Genomic DNA, 17030 nt, shown 5'->3' with positions numbered 1-17030 from the left:
TCACTTGTCACATACAACAAACAGGGTCACAATGGGCCTTAAACTAAAGCTTTGTTACATAAAACAAACAGGGTCACGGTGGGCCTTACACTGAAGCCATGTCACCTGTCAGATACAACAAACAGGGTCACATTGGGCCTTACACTGAAGCCATGTCACCTGTCACATACACCAAACAGGGTTACATTGGGCCTTACACTGAAGCCATGTCACTTGTCACATACATTTGAAGTTTGTATTTACTATTAAATTTGTCTGTCATGGTATACATCATATTTTAAAAACATGACGCCAGTCACCTTCCTAGAAGCATCCCCATCCTCCTCTCCTATCCCGAGATCACGCCCCTGCGCCCACGCCATGCGGGCTCCCTGTACAATGTTGCCCACATGGACTGCTGATGGGGTCACATCTGAAAAGTCAGAAAATTCTGCATGAATATTGAGCACAACAAAAACAGAGGAACATCTTAATGGCAGCAGCTAGACACAATCTGACTCTAATCAACTTTCATTAGCTTTATTGATCACAAAGGATTTAGGAAACTACACAAGGAGTAGGTTGAGGATAGTGGCTATCAAGAGATACACACATCAATAGTATTCACAAGTACTGGTACACAATATACAATGGTTTTGAAAGCACAAAGGTAATGGTCAATCAGTTCCCCATTCCACAAAGCCGTCTTAGATTGATGACTGGTATATGTTTACAAGGAAGTAACAACAGACATGGTGCTATGATGGATTTGTGGAGGGAGGTCTGAGCTTAAAGATTTCCACATACCAATTTGTTGTTGAAACAATAAAGGGATAAACAATCACACCATGAAATAAATCTAGTAAACGTCAGTTAAATAAGTTATACATTGATTTCTGGCAAAAAAGTTGAAAAATTGAACTTATTACATTCAATAGTTCAGAATATTTTCATTTAATTGATCATTTTGTACAAGCAATGTTAACTAGATCTAGTTGTGGCTACACATTTGGAGGCAGTTTGGCGTGTAGAGAATGTGCAAGTGCTATATCCACGCCCTGCAACATAACATCAAGAGCAACTGCATTGTGACATGTCATCGGACATCGACAACAAGCGACATCGACATCACCATTTTCAAAAGGTGACATCAACGTCAACAGTGGCTTCATCCTCAGGGTTAATTGTCAGTGATGTGGGGATAGACAGAGAAATCAGCCTCATGGATAGATTAAGAACAACAGCATCAAGTCTGGGCAGAATGAAATCAGAATTATCAAAAGGTAATACTGACAAACAGGATTATCAAAAAGGGATATCGACATCAGAATTATCAAAAGGTGATATCGACATCTGAATTATCGATAGGCGACATCGACGTCAGGATTAACTATAGTCTCACCACTGTGAAATGGAAGGTCAGCCGGGCTGGCGTCAAATGCTACCAGAGAAAATGTGAGCAAAGAATTAGCAAAGGAAATGAGGTGAGCCATTGAGATGAAACACACAAGCAAACATCTACGCTCATATCATCAGCATGCAGTTATGTATAAGCTTCAAATTGACATTCTGCAATCAACAATGCTTTATGAAATCAACAAAAGGGCATGACATCACTTTACCATTTATTCCTTAAAATACTACCAAGAACACTATTCTTATATTATCATTACTGACATGTATGACAATATTATATCTTATGGTCTAACAATCTATCTAAAAAGTGGAAAAATGAAAAAAGATAGGAAAATATATATTATTATCTAGGTTTGTAGGAAACAAGAGAGGATAGGGCTGTGGATATATTACCCTTGTGACCATGACTGAGATTACTAGATTACTGAGGGTGGATTAGCAGGTCAGGGTTTTGCAAAGCCATCAAACAACATCGCATTCTATACAAACTATACACAACAAAGACTGGACTCAGAACAGGGATTTGCTATCATGCAAAATGCGGCAAGTCAATTTTGATTTACCTCCTCTGTCAATCAGACTTTTCAGGTCATTAATAACTAGATATAAAGATTAATTGTTGTCAAAACGTAATGTCATAATTCTTTTCAAAACACCTTCCACCCAATATATCAAAATATAGTTTGTACATATGTCCCAGGCTTAAAATTATATATGTGTATTCAAATTACCCCAGAGCATATTTCTAAACATATCACACAAATATGCATTAAAATCAATCAAAATTGCAGTTACAAATCAAAATAATGAAAACTGCTAACTAGCTGACATTCTTAATTCAGTTTGAAGTACCAACATAGCCCTTTAAAGTGCAACTAGTTCAGCATTTAGAGAATGTTGCATACAGTAGAAAACTTGAAAAAGCAGAATTTACTCTTAGGAAGAAACTACATTGTATCAGTTCTAAGCAAGTTTCCCAAGGCACTGTTGGTATTTCAGGTTAACCTTGCAACAAAAATAGGGACTGATCAAACGGAATGTATCACATGCAAAAACCACAGCTACCACATAGGCCACCTTTAAGAAATAGATTCCAAGCGTATGTACGTCCATTTGACAGCTCGGACAGATGATCATTACATGTAGATTTCACCTTGTGACAATTACAAATCTAAAGTGGTGAGCTTTACATTATTTTACTCAGAAAAATTAACATGAAAAACAGATATACTTATATTTTCCATACCTTCATAGACGCTGACAATTTTGAAATAAAAGTTAATTTCTTTTATATAGATTCCTGAGAAGATTCTGTGCAGGCATCATATGACTGTTCATGATAAATGTGAAACTGAATAAGGAATAATATGAGGAATAAATATAGCATTACATTCAAATGAGTAGTCAAACAGTAAGCTGTCAAGTGGACTTTCTCGATTTTCAGGTCATGATACTCTTGTCACTCATCACTGAGAAAAACAACTCAATATAAAACTTTCAGATATAGTTTTTCTTCTTCTCAGAGGTGTCCTGTGCAGAGTGAGTATTGGTAAGAAAATTGGGAATTGTCACACCTTGCATACCTGGGTGGAACTCCCGAGGTTTGGGTAGGTTCGTCACGCAGGTATGAGGGCACATCAACACATTGGCTGGGTGCAATGAGCCCTCCAGGAACTTCTTCTTGGTTTCGTATAGGTGGATTCCTCCCAGCGGTGTCTGTAAAGCAGAGATAAACTGATTGAGATGACTTCAATCTCAGAGTAGAAATTTACTTAATATCCATCATGAAATAACAGTTTGGTTGTTGTTATACATGCATGCATCCATCCACCCATCCATACATACATCAATACATACACACATTACATGCACTGAAGTTTAGCTATTGAAACGCAGCTTAAAAACTTTTTCATCATTTTATACATATTTGATTGGACATATTAGCAATGGCAGTAGTCTAAAATATGAACCAACCTGAAACTCTGGTACAATTAGAACAATGATGAAATGGTTCGTTCCCTGGTTAAAAACATCTTTATGCAAAGGGAGATAACTCATTTCTTTTCCTATACACTTAACTCAAAGTTGACATCAGCACTTTACAAGTAATATAAAACTTTAAACAACCTAACTTTTTCGCTGTTACGTAAGGGAAACGACAAACAACTGTAATATACAAGTGCTGTAATTTAGTCGAACTTGTATGCAATGCTAGAAACTCAAAAGTTCTATACAGCTGGAAACTCATGTAGCCATGACTGCCAAAGTCAGATGTATTCACAGTGATCCAATCCAGTACTATTCATCATTGTGAACACAAAATCCTAATTTCATCAGCACCAGTCTTTGCCAAAACCTTATCGACCAACCCAAACATGTCTCATGGTATTATTTTTAGTAGATATCAGTGTTACTATAAGGGCTATCTTAAGCCTTAGTTTATCCGACAGAAAGAAACTTCAACTAGAGGCCTAAATCACAGATAGTACCAGGTATAATGAGTCACTACACATGTAAGTAAGCAAGTGCCCGAGCTCCTCCATCAATACTAACTCACCTTTGGCAGATAGTTGGGTGGGACAAGTGCCAGACAGTAGACGCCGACCTGGTGGATGCTGTCCACAGCCTGGAGGACTCGACTCATCCACTGGAAGCTCTGCAACAGATATACTCTACATACAGCAGCAGGAATCACACAGTGTTGCAGTACTCTGCCTATAGCATAACCACCTGAAATAATCAAGGCCTGGCCACCAGAATCCTAACTGGAAAATGACTAACAGAAAGTAGGACACATCTTTGGCAGGACTCTGACCCAGGGAATTTTCTCAGATCATATTTCCTATTAATAGTTTATCCTAGTTCGGCATGTGTTTGTAAGTGTGTGTGTGGAGGGGTAGAGAGAGGAGGAGGGGTGGCCAGCCCCTGTAAGTTTGAGATAGCTCAACCGACACAACTATATAGCAAACACATCATTGGGAACAAACCACAGGCTTGAGGTATCAATGCATCAGCTACATATATATAATAACCTCAAATTAGTATTTTTGTTTTGTTTATTAATTTTAGCCACAGAACACAACTGTTCAATATTTCAGTACATTAAAGTTACTCAAGTTCTAGTTAAGTTTCCAAACACAGGTTGTGTAGTACAACTGAGTGACCTGGGGTTAATGCCAGACAGAACAATAGTTGTATATAGTGTGTCAGCTATAAACAATAAGACTAAAGTTGACGACTTTGCTGCAAACCACAAGTATGAGTAAGGAGGAGGCAGATCATAATCCGGGGGAATCTAGCATTTGAACTCATGATTCATGGATCCTGGCATTACTAATGAATGGACCCAAGCACACAGAATTGAAGTGCCCCATACTGCCAACCCCTAATTGTCCATGACAGGTGTCAGGTCCTACCTCCTCCTCTGTGCAGTCTGGCCTCTGCTCTGCTATGATCACGATCCTCTCATCCTTCAATACACTGATGGAGAACACCGCAATCCTGAAACAGGTTTCAACATGCATATTAGGGAATAGTGAGTGAGTGAGTTGGGTTTAGCAATGCTTTTCAGGTCTCAGACGTTTATCACTTTGGTGAAACCCATGAGCACAGATATTGTGCTGACAAACCTAGACACATAATCGGGGTGAACCCACATTCATAGGTTTCTGGCGAGTCCAAGGGACACAACTCTACACAGCGAATTGCGGTGCCTTGGACGACTGGGCCAACCGTGCCCCTATATTAGGAAATATTTTTTGCTTTAGTTTGATGTTTTTCATAACCAAAACTATCAAATGTCCATTGCCAACCCACCAAAACAGAAAATTAAATCATTGAATTCCTATCAACTAAAAGTTGAATGCTCATGGCATCAGAGACAAACTGATTAAGAAAACAAGCAATAATCATTAGCTATGTCCCTTTTCAAGAGAGATAACATCTACTCCTACACTATTACAAAACACTGAAAGGAACCAGCAAATCACAAGGTAAGACTGGTATATCTCCATATGGGATTTGAACACTAAGGCTACAAAACATACACAAATGTTTGTTTACAGACGGTTATCAGGCATGTGATAATGGCATGAACTTTACAATTTGTAAGATGAGTTCCATCCAGCAAATTGGGAGATATGTTCCTACCTGCCCCTGTAGATGAACTTCATAGGTTCCACAGCTAACACAGTAGCTATGATGTCGTCAGTGTTGTGTCGTCTAGTTGCTATCTGCATCAGTCCCTCCTTGCTGCCACACACAAACACAAGCCCGCCCTGGAAACACACACAGCAGCAGTATGTACAGGGCAGTTAAACCAGTGTCTCATCGCCAGACTCAAGTCTCTACCAGGTATTCTATCCAAGCAAGGACTGTGTACCCAGATGGATTGAAATCCAGACTTAGGTGCCAGTTAAAACAAACACAGAGTGACTGACATCGGGCATAACCCTAACACAGATGTCGTGTTAACCTAATACTTGCAGAAAGTGACGGGTCGAAGACATTTACTACTTTCACTATTCTGTCACATCCTCTGGATGTTTGGTGACTGGATACTGCTGATCCAACATTTATCAAACCACATACGTATTTCTGTCCCATCTTTTGTGGGTTCTGTCTCTACAGACTGGTTCCACACAAGTTTACAAGGAATGTGCAGAGACAGCATTACTTACTGGTCCAAGGAATCCAATGAGCCCTGTCCTCACATACATCTTGTCTGCAGCCAGTCGGCCATCACTGTGCAGTGGCTGAACCTGAAAGTACACCATCACATCAAACATCTGCTTCATCCAGACCAAGATAACTTGCATTACGCTGTTTCATTTTCAAACACTCAAAGAAACTTTGGCTAAAGTATGGATAGAAATATATATTATTGACAACCAAATTGAGATCACTGTGAATCACTATCGTCAATACTTAACAAATCTGTATACATATAGAATGCTAAACGGGCTCCCGTGTAATACCAATTTTATGAAACGAGTGAATAGTTCTGGTATCTGACGAGCGAAAGCGAGTCAGATACCACAACTATTCACGAGTTTCATAAAATTGGTTTTACACGAGAGCGAGTTTAGTATTTTATTTATTACTTGTCATTTATAATGTTTTTAGAATTATACTGTTGAGTGTAAATAGGCTGACACCTACACGATCCATGGCATAATCCAACTGAGTTTAACAGAATAATACTTCAAACACGTCAAAAGTTGAAACGTATGAATTTACTATCATACAATGGTCCACCTTTAGAATTCAGGCGTTCATCCCACAAAATTATCGTAGTGCTAAGGCTATCACAACTCACATAATTTAACTTAGACTAACGACTGTCGTTGCGCTAGAGTACGATCGCCTTGTGGAACGGGGCCTTGCACTTCAAAGTTAACAATCACGTCACAATACCCGATGACGCAATTTGTTGAATTTTGTTGCAAGATCCAAGGCGAAACAATGCCATGTGACGTCAGCCTAGCAACAAGGTTGCTGGGGTCATCTAGTGTGCATAAGCTCCTCCCAGTGACCTATCATCTCCACACACAATGTTGTTGAATAAGCCAAGGGATGTTGAGAGCTTTCAATATTTGTTCGTGAAACGTGTTCTGAGAGTACATAAGCACACGTTTTGGTATTACACAATGTGTAATAAAGCTGTATGTTTATTAAACAGGTGATCTCTTCACGGGCAAGTAATAAACACCATTCCTCCATCATCCCTAAATACAAATGACTGCTTTGAGGTTTAGTCGCCATGTTTAGCGAGTGGGATACCTTCAAGTACTGATTGCTGTCATCTGCTGTTTGCTTCAATATGAGGCAATAATGGTAAGGTTGACACAGGGTTTGCAACAGTTGGAGTAAATCTACTTCCATGTCCTCATTCAGTGCCTGACTATTATAGACATATGTCATCACTATTAAAGCCCATGTGTGTCCCAGTACCTGGAATGTTGCAGTGCTGAGTCCCTGAAGTCCCCAGTATGCCGCCCCTGTGTAGCCGGAGCACACACACAGCTCCCCAACCTCGTCCGTCTTACACAGGTAGGGGGCACCCTCCAACCGGATCACCACCATCACAGCTACAACAGCAACAGGTGTGTGTGTTTATGTACATATAGCTTCCATATCTGATCAATCAGCAATAATAACTGTCAAATGTTTTGTGATTGTAATATCTAAAAAATATCACTTTCAAAAGAACATGACAATATACAAAATACATAACTGTGTAAAGTTTCATATCAAAGGAGATGATTTTGTCAGGACAAAACACATATGATGAACAATAGCCTTTCATTCATTACATTCTTAATAGCAGAACATAAAACACTTACAAAAACATATGGTTAAGGTATTTGTATATCTGCATTTAGACATATGATGAATCACTGAAAAAAGGTTTTCCTCTATCCCTGATGGACGTACCCCCTGGCATGACCTGTCCACAGTCCTGTAGTGTCAGTGATGTGAGACTGTTCTCACTGTCAACTCTCACCACCCCGAAACTGAGCCCCTGCATGGAGAGGATGCCCCGCCCTGTAGCACTGCTGCTGGTTCTCCCCGGCCTATGGGGGGAGAGGGCAATACATCATCACAGATAAACAGATGACATAAGGACCTTAATCAACATCAGTATCTTCAAATTCTTAACAATTGCATCATTTCACATCCAGACTTTTAGTTCTCTGGTGCTAGTACAAGGCGACAAGTTAAGACAGAAACGAAGCAGGTTGTACTTTACAATTCTTATCCTTCATCAGCAGTAAATACTGTAATCATGGAAGTGTCACCCCTAGCTTAAAATGCACCATGAAATTAATGTGAGTAGCCCTGCCTTTGAACTATAAAAACAAATAAACTACTGTTCAATTACATTGTTTATTGTGAGCTGTGTTATATAGATGTCTGTCAATGTTTCCGCCCATGTTCAGTGACCCTTGGCTTGACAATTACCCCAATACATATAAATATACATCACTTTATTAATGCGAGCAAGGGACACTCCTGACATGTATACAGTAAGTTTTCTTCCTGGAGCACCGGGAAACAGCTCCTACCTGCGGACTGAGACGGTGAGCGCTTCTGAGGAACTAGCACACGGACAGATGGCATCGGCCTTCAAGCCTTTGGCCTGGAAAGCACTTAGGAATGAATCACAGGATGTTAAAGACCCTGAAACAAACAAAAGATCATTTAGTAAGCATTAAAACTGCCTCCATCAAGTCTGTGTCGATCTTATTTCAGCCATATTTGAATTTCAGGTAGTTAACAAAAATAGGCTTAATAAACAAGTTGTAAATATGTGTATAAAAATTTTCAATCAAAAGCAGCTTATATAGTTGTCAAAATATATTTAACAGTTGACCTACCAATTATGCCTGACAATTATAATTTGTGACATTAACTGGACTGTCTTTCTGTTTCTTAGAATCTGTTACTTCTGCTACTCAGAATCTGTTACTTCTGTTACTTAGAGAAGAGAATGTTACTTCCGTTACTTAGAGAATGTTACTTCTGTTACTTAGAAAATCTCTTTCTGTTACTTAGAGACTGTTACTTCTGTTATTTAGAATTTTACTATGTATAAGCTGCATCATTAAATTGACGAAATATTGCAGACATGATGAGAAATCTTAATTCACACTTCCGTAAAAATGGTCACAATAAATATGACTAATTAAAGAAGAAGACATTTGGCAACCGTAGGATGATGGAAAGACTACCAATATACTTACAGGGGTTAGCACCGTCAGCCACTAGGAGCATTCGTAACGAGGTAAAGCTGATGTCTTTGTGGTCCTTCTGCGCCAACAACCCCCAGTGCATGTCTCGAGACTTTACCACCGCCACACATGCTGCAACAACAAACATGTCCGTCAGCTGTAGCTGATGCACCATTCAGAGCCAACAGCCATCTCTCACTATATCCATGGCAGGACAGCAACCTTTTTACTCCAGGTCATGAAATTCAGCACAATTCCAGACTATCTGACCATGCAAAACTGCTCTAAAGGGGGCAGTAGTCTGGCATAAGTCCACTGTTTCTCAGTAATAATATTGGGTGGGTCCATGGCATGAACATGGGGGTCCTAGGCTGGTAACACTTGATTTCAAAGAATTTTACTGATGTCATACTTGAGGCCATTAGAAACTGGGACAAAATATGTGATTCGCTGATTCTGTCATCACACCAACTTGGGGGATCTTATGGCTCCAAACAATCAGGTACTGAGATGTAGATGTGGTGGAAGAATGTTGCTTTCATCAGCAGGGAGAGTCATACCAGCAATATTCTACCAATATTCTATCGCCAAAGGATACAGCCACTGGAAATTAACTCTTATATTGTGAATTCTGACATATAACCTATTCATTCACAAAATCCTTTCTAAATATGGAGTGCCTTCTGTTTCAATATCTATCAGTCACATATCAATCATGTGTGACAAAGTCCTTCAAGAGGCATCAAGGGATTCCAGTGGGTGGAGTGTTCACTCAGTCTCCAAACAATCATTGTTTAACCCCAAGTAAGCTATTCACTCCCATTCTCTCCCACACTGTATTGCTACATGTGGAGTCTGACAGTGGAGTCTATTTATTTTACTTGGTTTACAGATCTTTTTTTCTAAAAAACACAGGGTCTGTGGTTGAAATTAAGTCATAACAGCAAAACAATAATTTGTTAAGGTGACTAAACATTACAGTAGGTAGGGTAACAATGTAAGCCCCACAACCAGTGTTATAACTATCTTGGAGCCAAGGTATCTGCCATGTCAATCAGTAAGCAACAGTAACAATTATAACACACAAACTGTCTTATTTACAACTTACAATACTTAGCTTGACATTATTAACTATACTAGTGAAATATATTCACAGACTTGTCATGAAAAACAATGTAACTTTTCTAATAATCATAATTGCATCAACATTTCTGAAAGTAAGACAGGTCAAAACAACAACACATGCCTGAACAGCAAAGTTCTGCAAGAGTCTACCTTTATATTTTGTCACCATCTTCATCCAGGATGCTGGGTCCACTTTCATCAGGGAGTAGGGAATAAATATCACATGCATTCCATTAAATACGCTCTGAAAAACAAAAGAAACGGTGAATGAGTTGAGGTTCAATTCAAACAGTATATCACTCGTAACACGGCATGGAGGAGGGTAACCCAAATGAAAGTGACAGTTACCAGTTGGGGGAAACCTCTAGGAACAGATAAGGATAGATTGAAGGGTGAAACCAGGATTCAAATCCAAAACTCCATTTCTATACAGCTAAAGGATGCTGATCTCCTCATCTGCTCTTGTAATAATAACGCAACAATGAATTGCACAGAACTTGGAAAATAACCTGTCTCATCAACAGAATTCCCTCTCTACTTACACAGAGGATTCCGTGCCACAGCCCTACATCCCTCTTGAAGTCTAGCACACACACCATCACCTCGCCTAAAACAGAAAACAAGTTTCATAAAATTGTCACAATTTTAACAGGGCTGATTTCAGTATCTGAACCAAGAAATCAAATAAAAAAATTCTCAAAATAGTTAGTCAACATAAAATGTTTAATTTTTGGAACACATTACATCAAAATCCATTTCAGTTATAATATGTTTTGCTAATTTCTAGACAGAGATCTGATAAAATCATGATAATGGAAATATAAGCATTCAGAATATCAAAAAGATGTGCTGATCAATCCCTGTACCTTAAGCTACACTAACAACAGTCTAAGGGCTAAGTTTGCTTTGCACAAGTTGGCCCATGACAAAAGACCATGTTATTAGGAGCTTGGAGTCAATGGAGGTGGAGGTAGAACAAGTCAACAGGCATGTCCTATAATACTTGATGCAATACAGCTGCTCACCCTCGGAGTAGTTACAGCCGACGGTCAGAGTCCGACAATGGCAAAACATGGTGTTCCTTGTGACTGTAACACCCACAGTGCTGCCGTCTTTGTTTATTGTGTACTGAAAGGAAACCGATGATCAAGGCTTAATGGATGTACTCAAGCACATTTTTCACAGTTTATGTTTATTCCTTTAGACAAAATTGGAAGATGGTTCTTGAGCATCAAGTTTGAGCGTATCCAGAATATTATTATTATTCATTTTTCTTATTGTTGTTGTTATTATTATTATTGGTGGATGCTCACAGCGCTACATTATTATTACTCAAGTCATTGGGTCAGTGTGCACTCGATTTCCATTCTCAGCTCCCCGGGAAGTATACAACCCAAGCTACCTGTGAGGTGCTAGAAGGTTAACAGTCACAGAACAGTGAACAGAGGCATATTACGTACAAAGTCATTTTCTTGAGGTGACACCACCATCTTAAAGCACAGAGTCAATCCTCAGTTTCAAAATTAAGAATGTGACAAATATTGCAACAACATAACAGAAAGATACACCTAAGTGATAAAGGATTTCCGAAACTCAGGGAGAGTTTATTACTAGGTGTATTAGGAACATGTTCTTTAGCAATTCAAATCTATGATCAGTGGATCCTGGTACTGCAAAGGGGTGCAACTCAGTCTACTCAACTTACCATGTCCCTTACATGTAATGGTAATTCCAAATCAAATCAAATACTTACTTCAATATATGCTGGCACATCTTCTCCCTTGGAGGGTGGCTGCCAGTCTTTGGTTGGTTTACTCAGATTTTCTGTCACAAACCAGTTCAACTTGGGCCACCCTGTAGATAAGACACAAACAGCATCATGGTAAAGAGCCTCACTTCCCCTGTTCCTGTCACACACAAGAATTTAAGGTAACATAATGCACTATATTTGTCTGTGTATGTGTTGGCATATTTCCACTTTGACTACAGTGCTGCACATCCCATGTGTGGATGTCTAACTATTCCAGTTTGTCTAGGGTGCTGTGTATTCCGATGTGAGTGGATGTCTTACTCTATTCCAGTTTGTCTAGGGTGCTGTGTATTCCGATGTGAGTGGATGTCTTACTCTATTCCAGTTTGTCTAGGGTGCTGTGTATTCCGATGTGAGTGGATGTCTTACTCTATTCCAGTTTGTCTAGGGTGCTGTGTATTCCACTATGAGTGGATGTCTTACTCTATTCCAGTTTGTCTATGGTGCTGTGTATTCCGATGTGAGTGGATGTCTTACTCTATTCCAGTTTGTCTAGGGTGCTGTGTATTCCGATGTGAGTGGATGTCTTACTCTATTCCAGTTTGTCCAGGGTGCTGTGTATTCCGATGTGAGTGGATGTCTTACTCTATTCCAGTTTGTCTATGGTGCTGTGTATTCCAATGTGAGTGGATGTCTTACTCTATTCAAGTTTGTCTAGGGTGCTGTGTATTCCGATGTGAGTGGATGTCTTACTCTATTCCAGTTTGTCTATGGTGCTGTGTATTCCGATGTGAGTGGATGTCTTACTCTATTCCAGTTTGTCTAGGGTGCTGTGTATTCCGATGTGATTGGATGTCTTACTCTATTCAAGTTTGTTGAGGGTGCTGTGTATTCCGATGTGAGTGGATGTCTTACTCTATTCCAGTTTGTTGAGGGTGCTGTGTATTCCGATGTGAGTGGATGTCTTACTCTATTCAAGTTTGTCTAGGGTGCTGTGTATTCCGATGTGAGTGGATGTCTTACTCTATTCCAGTTTGTTGAGGGTGCTGTGTATTCCGATGTGAGTGGATGTCTTACTCTATTCCAGTTTGTCTAGGGTGCTGTGTATTCCACTATGAGTGGATGTCTTACTCTATTCCAGTTTGTCTATGGTGCTGTGTATTCCGATGTGAGTGGATGTCTTACTCTATTCCAGTTTGTCTAGGGTGCTGTGTATTCCGATGTGAGTGGATGTCTTACTCTATTCCAGTTTGTCTAGGGTGCTGTGTATTCCACTATGAGTGGATGTCTTACTCTATTCCAGTTTGTCTATGGTGCTGTGTATTCCGATGTGAGTGGATGTCTTACTCTATTCCAGTTTGTCTAGGGTGCTGTGTATTCCGATGTGAGTGGATGTCTTACTCTATTCCAGTTTGTTGAGGGTGCTGTGTATTCCGATGTGAGTGGATGTCTTACTCTATTCCAGTTTGTCTACGGTGCTGTGTATTCCGATGTGAGTGGATGTCTTACTCTATTCCAGTTTGTCTAGGGTGCTGTGTATTCCACTATGAGTGGATGTCTTACTCTATTCCAGTTTGTCTATGGTGCTGTGTATTCCGATGTGAGTGGATGTCTTACTCTATTCCAGTTTGTCTAGGGTGCTGTGTAATCCACTATGAGTGGATGTCTTACTCTATTCAAGTTTGTCTAGAGTGCTGTGTATTTCGATGTGAGTAGATGTCTGACTGTATTCCAGTTTGTCTAGGGTGCTGTGTATTCCACTATGAGTGGATGTCTTACTCTATTCCAGTTTGTCTATGGTGCTGTGTATTCCGATGTGAGTGGATGTCTTACTCTATTCCAGTTTGTCTAGGGTGCTGTGTATTCCGATGTGAGTGGATGTCTTGCTCTATTCCAGTTTGTCCAGGGTGCTGTGTATCCCACGAAAGGATGTTTTACTACATTCCTGTTTGTCTAGGGTGCTGCATACCCCACTACAAGCAGATGTTTTACTCTATTCCACTTTTATATGGTGCTGCCCATGACATGTCAGTGTCTTCATTACCTTTAAAAGTGATGACCTCTCCACTACTGGACTTTGGAAGCCCTTTGAAGCAAGCCTCGGATGTGAGTGCCCAGCAGACACTCAAACTGCCTAACAGGAAGCCAACACCTGCCCCTCCTGCATCCTGTAGCCATGGCAACCATTAGAGTATGTTAAGATTAATAAATGAAATACACATTTTATCAATGACATGATATCAACAAAAAAATACTCAACTGTGACACAATACATTCAATAATCAATGATTACACATGACACCTGTCTGATGAGAAATAATTCGATTTGCAGAATGAGTTTGACCTGTGACGACCTACACTGACTAAGTGCAGTGGCAGCAGCAGACATATTTAGACATTAAGTGACTACACTAAACTAATCTAATGTGACACAAACATACAAGTGCTATCTCCTCTGGTGTCTAATACTGCTGGCAATACTGCTCTTAATGCTTTATTAATGCTTCTTTTTCTCAATAAGAAACACAAATAGATGATCATTATCAAATTTTGGTATACTAGGTAATTACACAAACCATTTACCTCCACCACTCATTTCTGAAAAATCTCTATAATCTGGAGACAACCAGCTACTCACAGCCTTATCATTGCATACTAAAATGTCTGACAAGAAAAGAAGCAAAAAGCACATATGCAGTGCGATCTTACATGTCTATCACTGACCCTCTTTGTAAGAGGAACCTCGACGGGGACCGGCACCACGCCCGCCATCACACAGCCATAGAATGCACAGATGAAGGAGATAGGGTCATTGTTGGGGTACACCAGCGCCACCTGTCAACAATGTCATCAATCAGTGTTTCACACAGTGTTCAAGAGATTGTTTTCTGACATGCAAGTAATTCAGGAAGGCAAAAGGCAAACAAATGACTGAAAATCCTTCACTCGCCAAAATATTATTTTACATGTACTTGACTTGCATTCATTTTTTCTTACACTGCATTGGATGAAATGAATGCCAAATTTTGTTTGCTATGGAAGTCTTTGGCATTGAAATACATTTATTCAATACAGATATGGAAAGCAGCTCCAAGCATCTGTCATGCAGGGAACCCCACTGAATGTATGCCAGCCTCACCCTATCTCCCAGTTTTATGCTCATTCCTTCCTTGTGGCCTACTTTGTGCAACAAGTTGAAAGCAATTTTCTGAGTCCGACTCAGGAGCTTGCCTGGAAAAAAGAAACATTTAAGTGAGGTTTGTTTTCAGTACATGGATCCCAGATCTCTCCAGTGTTTCCAGGGAACCTTAGTCTATCCTGGACTCAACTCTGTTCAGGATAAACAACAAAATGAATCCGGGAATGTGTCACTCCAGCTACATCAGTCCAAAGAGCAGTCTCCATGCTGGAGAACCCTTCATTATTTCTTGAGAACAAAATGTTTACCAAACAGTAAGTAACAGATCACATATAATCCTCATGGAAGATTTGACACCAAAATCATCACTCTGAATGTACATGGCATCTTACTCTTGAAAGTGACACATGAGAATATTTCTTAATATACAACTTTCGGATTTTTCATGTTGAGCTTAAAATGTTGAGTGCATCATTCAGCAGCTTGTTGACCGACATGACTCCATACCACTATTTACATTCCCCGCAATGTCAACACAAAAGTCAATGCCAGAGCTACTTGTAAACAAAAAGCCAAGGCAACACGTTTTTAAAATTTCAAACACAAATAGTATTGTCACAATTGTCAAAGCAATGTCACTTATAAGTTATCAATCGCAATGGTGTGGAATAAGGGAATTCCTTGTCATGATAATTTAGGTCTGAAAGCTCTTAGCTTGATGCTGACCTTTAACATAGCCTCCCATGATGACTGCAAGTACAGCATGAGAACCTTGTTCCATTGTCAAGCTGGACTAATATGGTAGCTTTGTGGTGATACTACTAACCGTATGTGAGATTGTAGGAAGGTTTCCCATGCTGGTCCAGCACAGTGACGGCGTTGGCCTTGAAGCTGGAGGATCCATACCTCTGCAGTGCAGCCTCCAGGTTGTGGGGGAGGCCCGATGGGATCTGGGGGAGAGGGAACTATGTGGAGTACATGCAACAGTGAGTGAGTTGATCAGTAGGGTCTAAAGCCGCTTTGAACAGTATTCCATGTAGATCTCGTCAGCTTAAGGCAGCAGGAAGGCATAAACTTGTATTGAACTTAGAAGGTGCCTGACTGGCCAAATGGTTAATGGCAATTTCTGAAAGTCATTTTGTTAAAAAGATAATTAATTTTTAAAAATAAGAAAGTTTTTTTAGCTACTCATCCCATTAAAACATCAGGTCCCACTGAAATCATCAAAGAGAGAGGATATTGAGTTTTGTGTTTTTCCATAATCACAATAGGATAAATAAGAAGACGACACAGTCACAATAAAGTTTGAGTGCTGATTATGACTTACTACTAGCTGTTCTCCTGGTACTGGTGTTAGTTCATTACCCTCTGGTTTTGGGGCATTAGGATCAGCAGTAGGCACTGGAACAATAGAACAAATATGTAGCACAGAGTCAGCATAATACATATCCATAGCATCACAGTCTATCTAATACATTGCCATGCCATCTCAGTCTGTTTTATCCACCCCGAACCTCACGGTTAGCACAATACATTCCCATTGCATCAGTCAGCACAATACATTCCCATTGCATCAGTCAGCACAACACATTCCCATTGCATCAGTCAGCACAACACATTCCCATTGCATCAGTCAGCACAATACATTCCCATTGCATCAGTCAGCACAATACATTGCCATTGCATCAGTCAGCACAATACATTCCCATTGCATCAGTCAGCACAATACATTCCCATGGCATCAGTCAGCACAATACATTCCCATTGCATCAGTCAGCACAACACATTCCCATTGCATCAGTCAGCCCAATACATTGCCACTGCATCAGTCAGCACAATACATTCCCATTGCATCAGTCAGCACAACACATTCCCATTGCATCAGTCA

General features: G+C 39.9%; 1 protein-coding gene across 11 annotated transcripts in view; it reads right to left on the bottom strand.

Annotated features, from left to right (window-relative positions):
* The window catches only part of LOC139473488 (disco-interacting protein 2 homolog C-like), a 101142-nt gene that overhangs the window by 23839 nt on the left and 60273 nt on the right, over positions 1–17030 (bottom strand). For 3 of the 11 annotated variants that reach the window (XM_071256087.1, XM_071256096.1, XM_071256098.1), the window contains 21 exons: positions 16470–16543; positions 15969–16107; positions 15143–15234; positions 14713–14838; positions 14048–14171; positions 12007–12107; positions 11279–11381; positions 10796–10860; positions 10404–10497; positions 9141–9260; positions 8463–8577; positions 7831–7970; positions 7348–7484; positions 6075–6155; positions 5545–5672; positions 4812–4896; positions 3953–4051; positions 2970–3111; positions 1959–1994; positions 1382–1420; positions 300–412 (listed from right to left, as the gene is read on the bottom strand). In XM_071256087.1, coding sequence (XP_071112188.1) covers positions 300–412; positions 1382–1420; positions 1959–1994; positions 2970–3111; positions 3953–4051; positions 4812–4896; positions 5545–5672; positions 6075–6155; positions 7348–7484; positions 7831–7970; positions 8463–8577; positions 9141–9260; positions 10404–10497; positions 10796–10860; positions 11279–11381; positions 12007–12107; positions 14048–14171; positions 14713–14838; positions 15143–15234; positions 15969–16107; positions 16470–16543 — 2153 coding nt within the window. The remainder of the gene's footprint in view (positions 1–299; positions 413–1381; positions 1421–1958; positions 1995–2969; positions 3112–3952; positions 4052–4811; positions 4897–5544; positions 5673–6074; positions 6156–7347; positions 7485–7830; positions 7971–8462; positions 8578–9140; positions 9261–10403; positions 10498–10795; positions 10861–11278; positions 11382–12006; positions 12108–14047; positions 14172–14712; positions 14839–15142; positions 15235–15968; positions 16108–16469; positions 16544–17030) is intronic. The other 8 variants (XM_071256088.1, XM_071256090.1, XM_071256089.1 and 5 more) reach the window with 8 other exon arrangements.

The sequence above is a fragment of the Haliotis cracherodii genome, unplaced genomic scaffold (genome assembly GCF_022045235.1).
Source record: "Haliotis cracherodii isolate W230 unplaced genomic scaffold, xgHalCrac1.p SCAF_29, whole genome shotgun sequence".
Classification (NCBI taxonomy): domain Eukaryota; kingdom Metazoa; phylum Mollusca; class Gastropoda; order Lepetellida; family Haliotidae; genus Haliotis; species Haliotis cracherodii.
The sequence above is the reverse complement of the archived record's forward strand: the minus strand, read 5'-3'. Positions and strand labels throughout refer to the sequence as shown.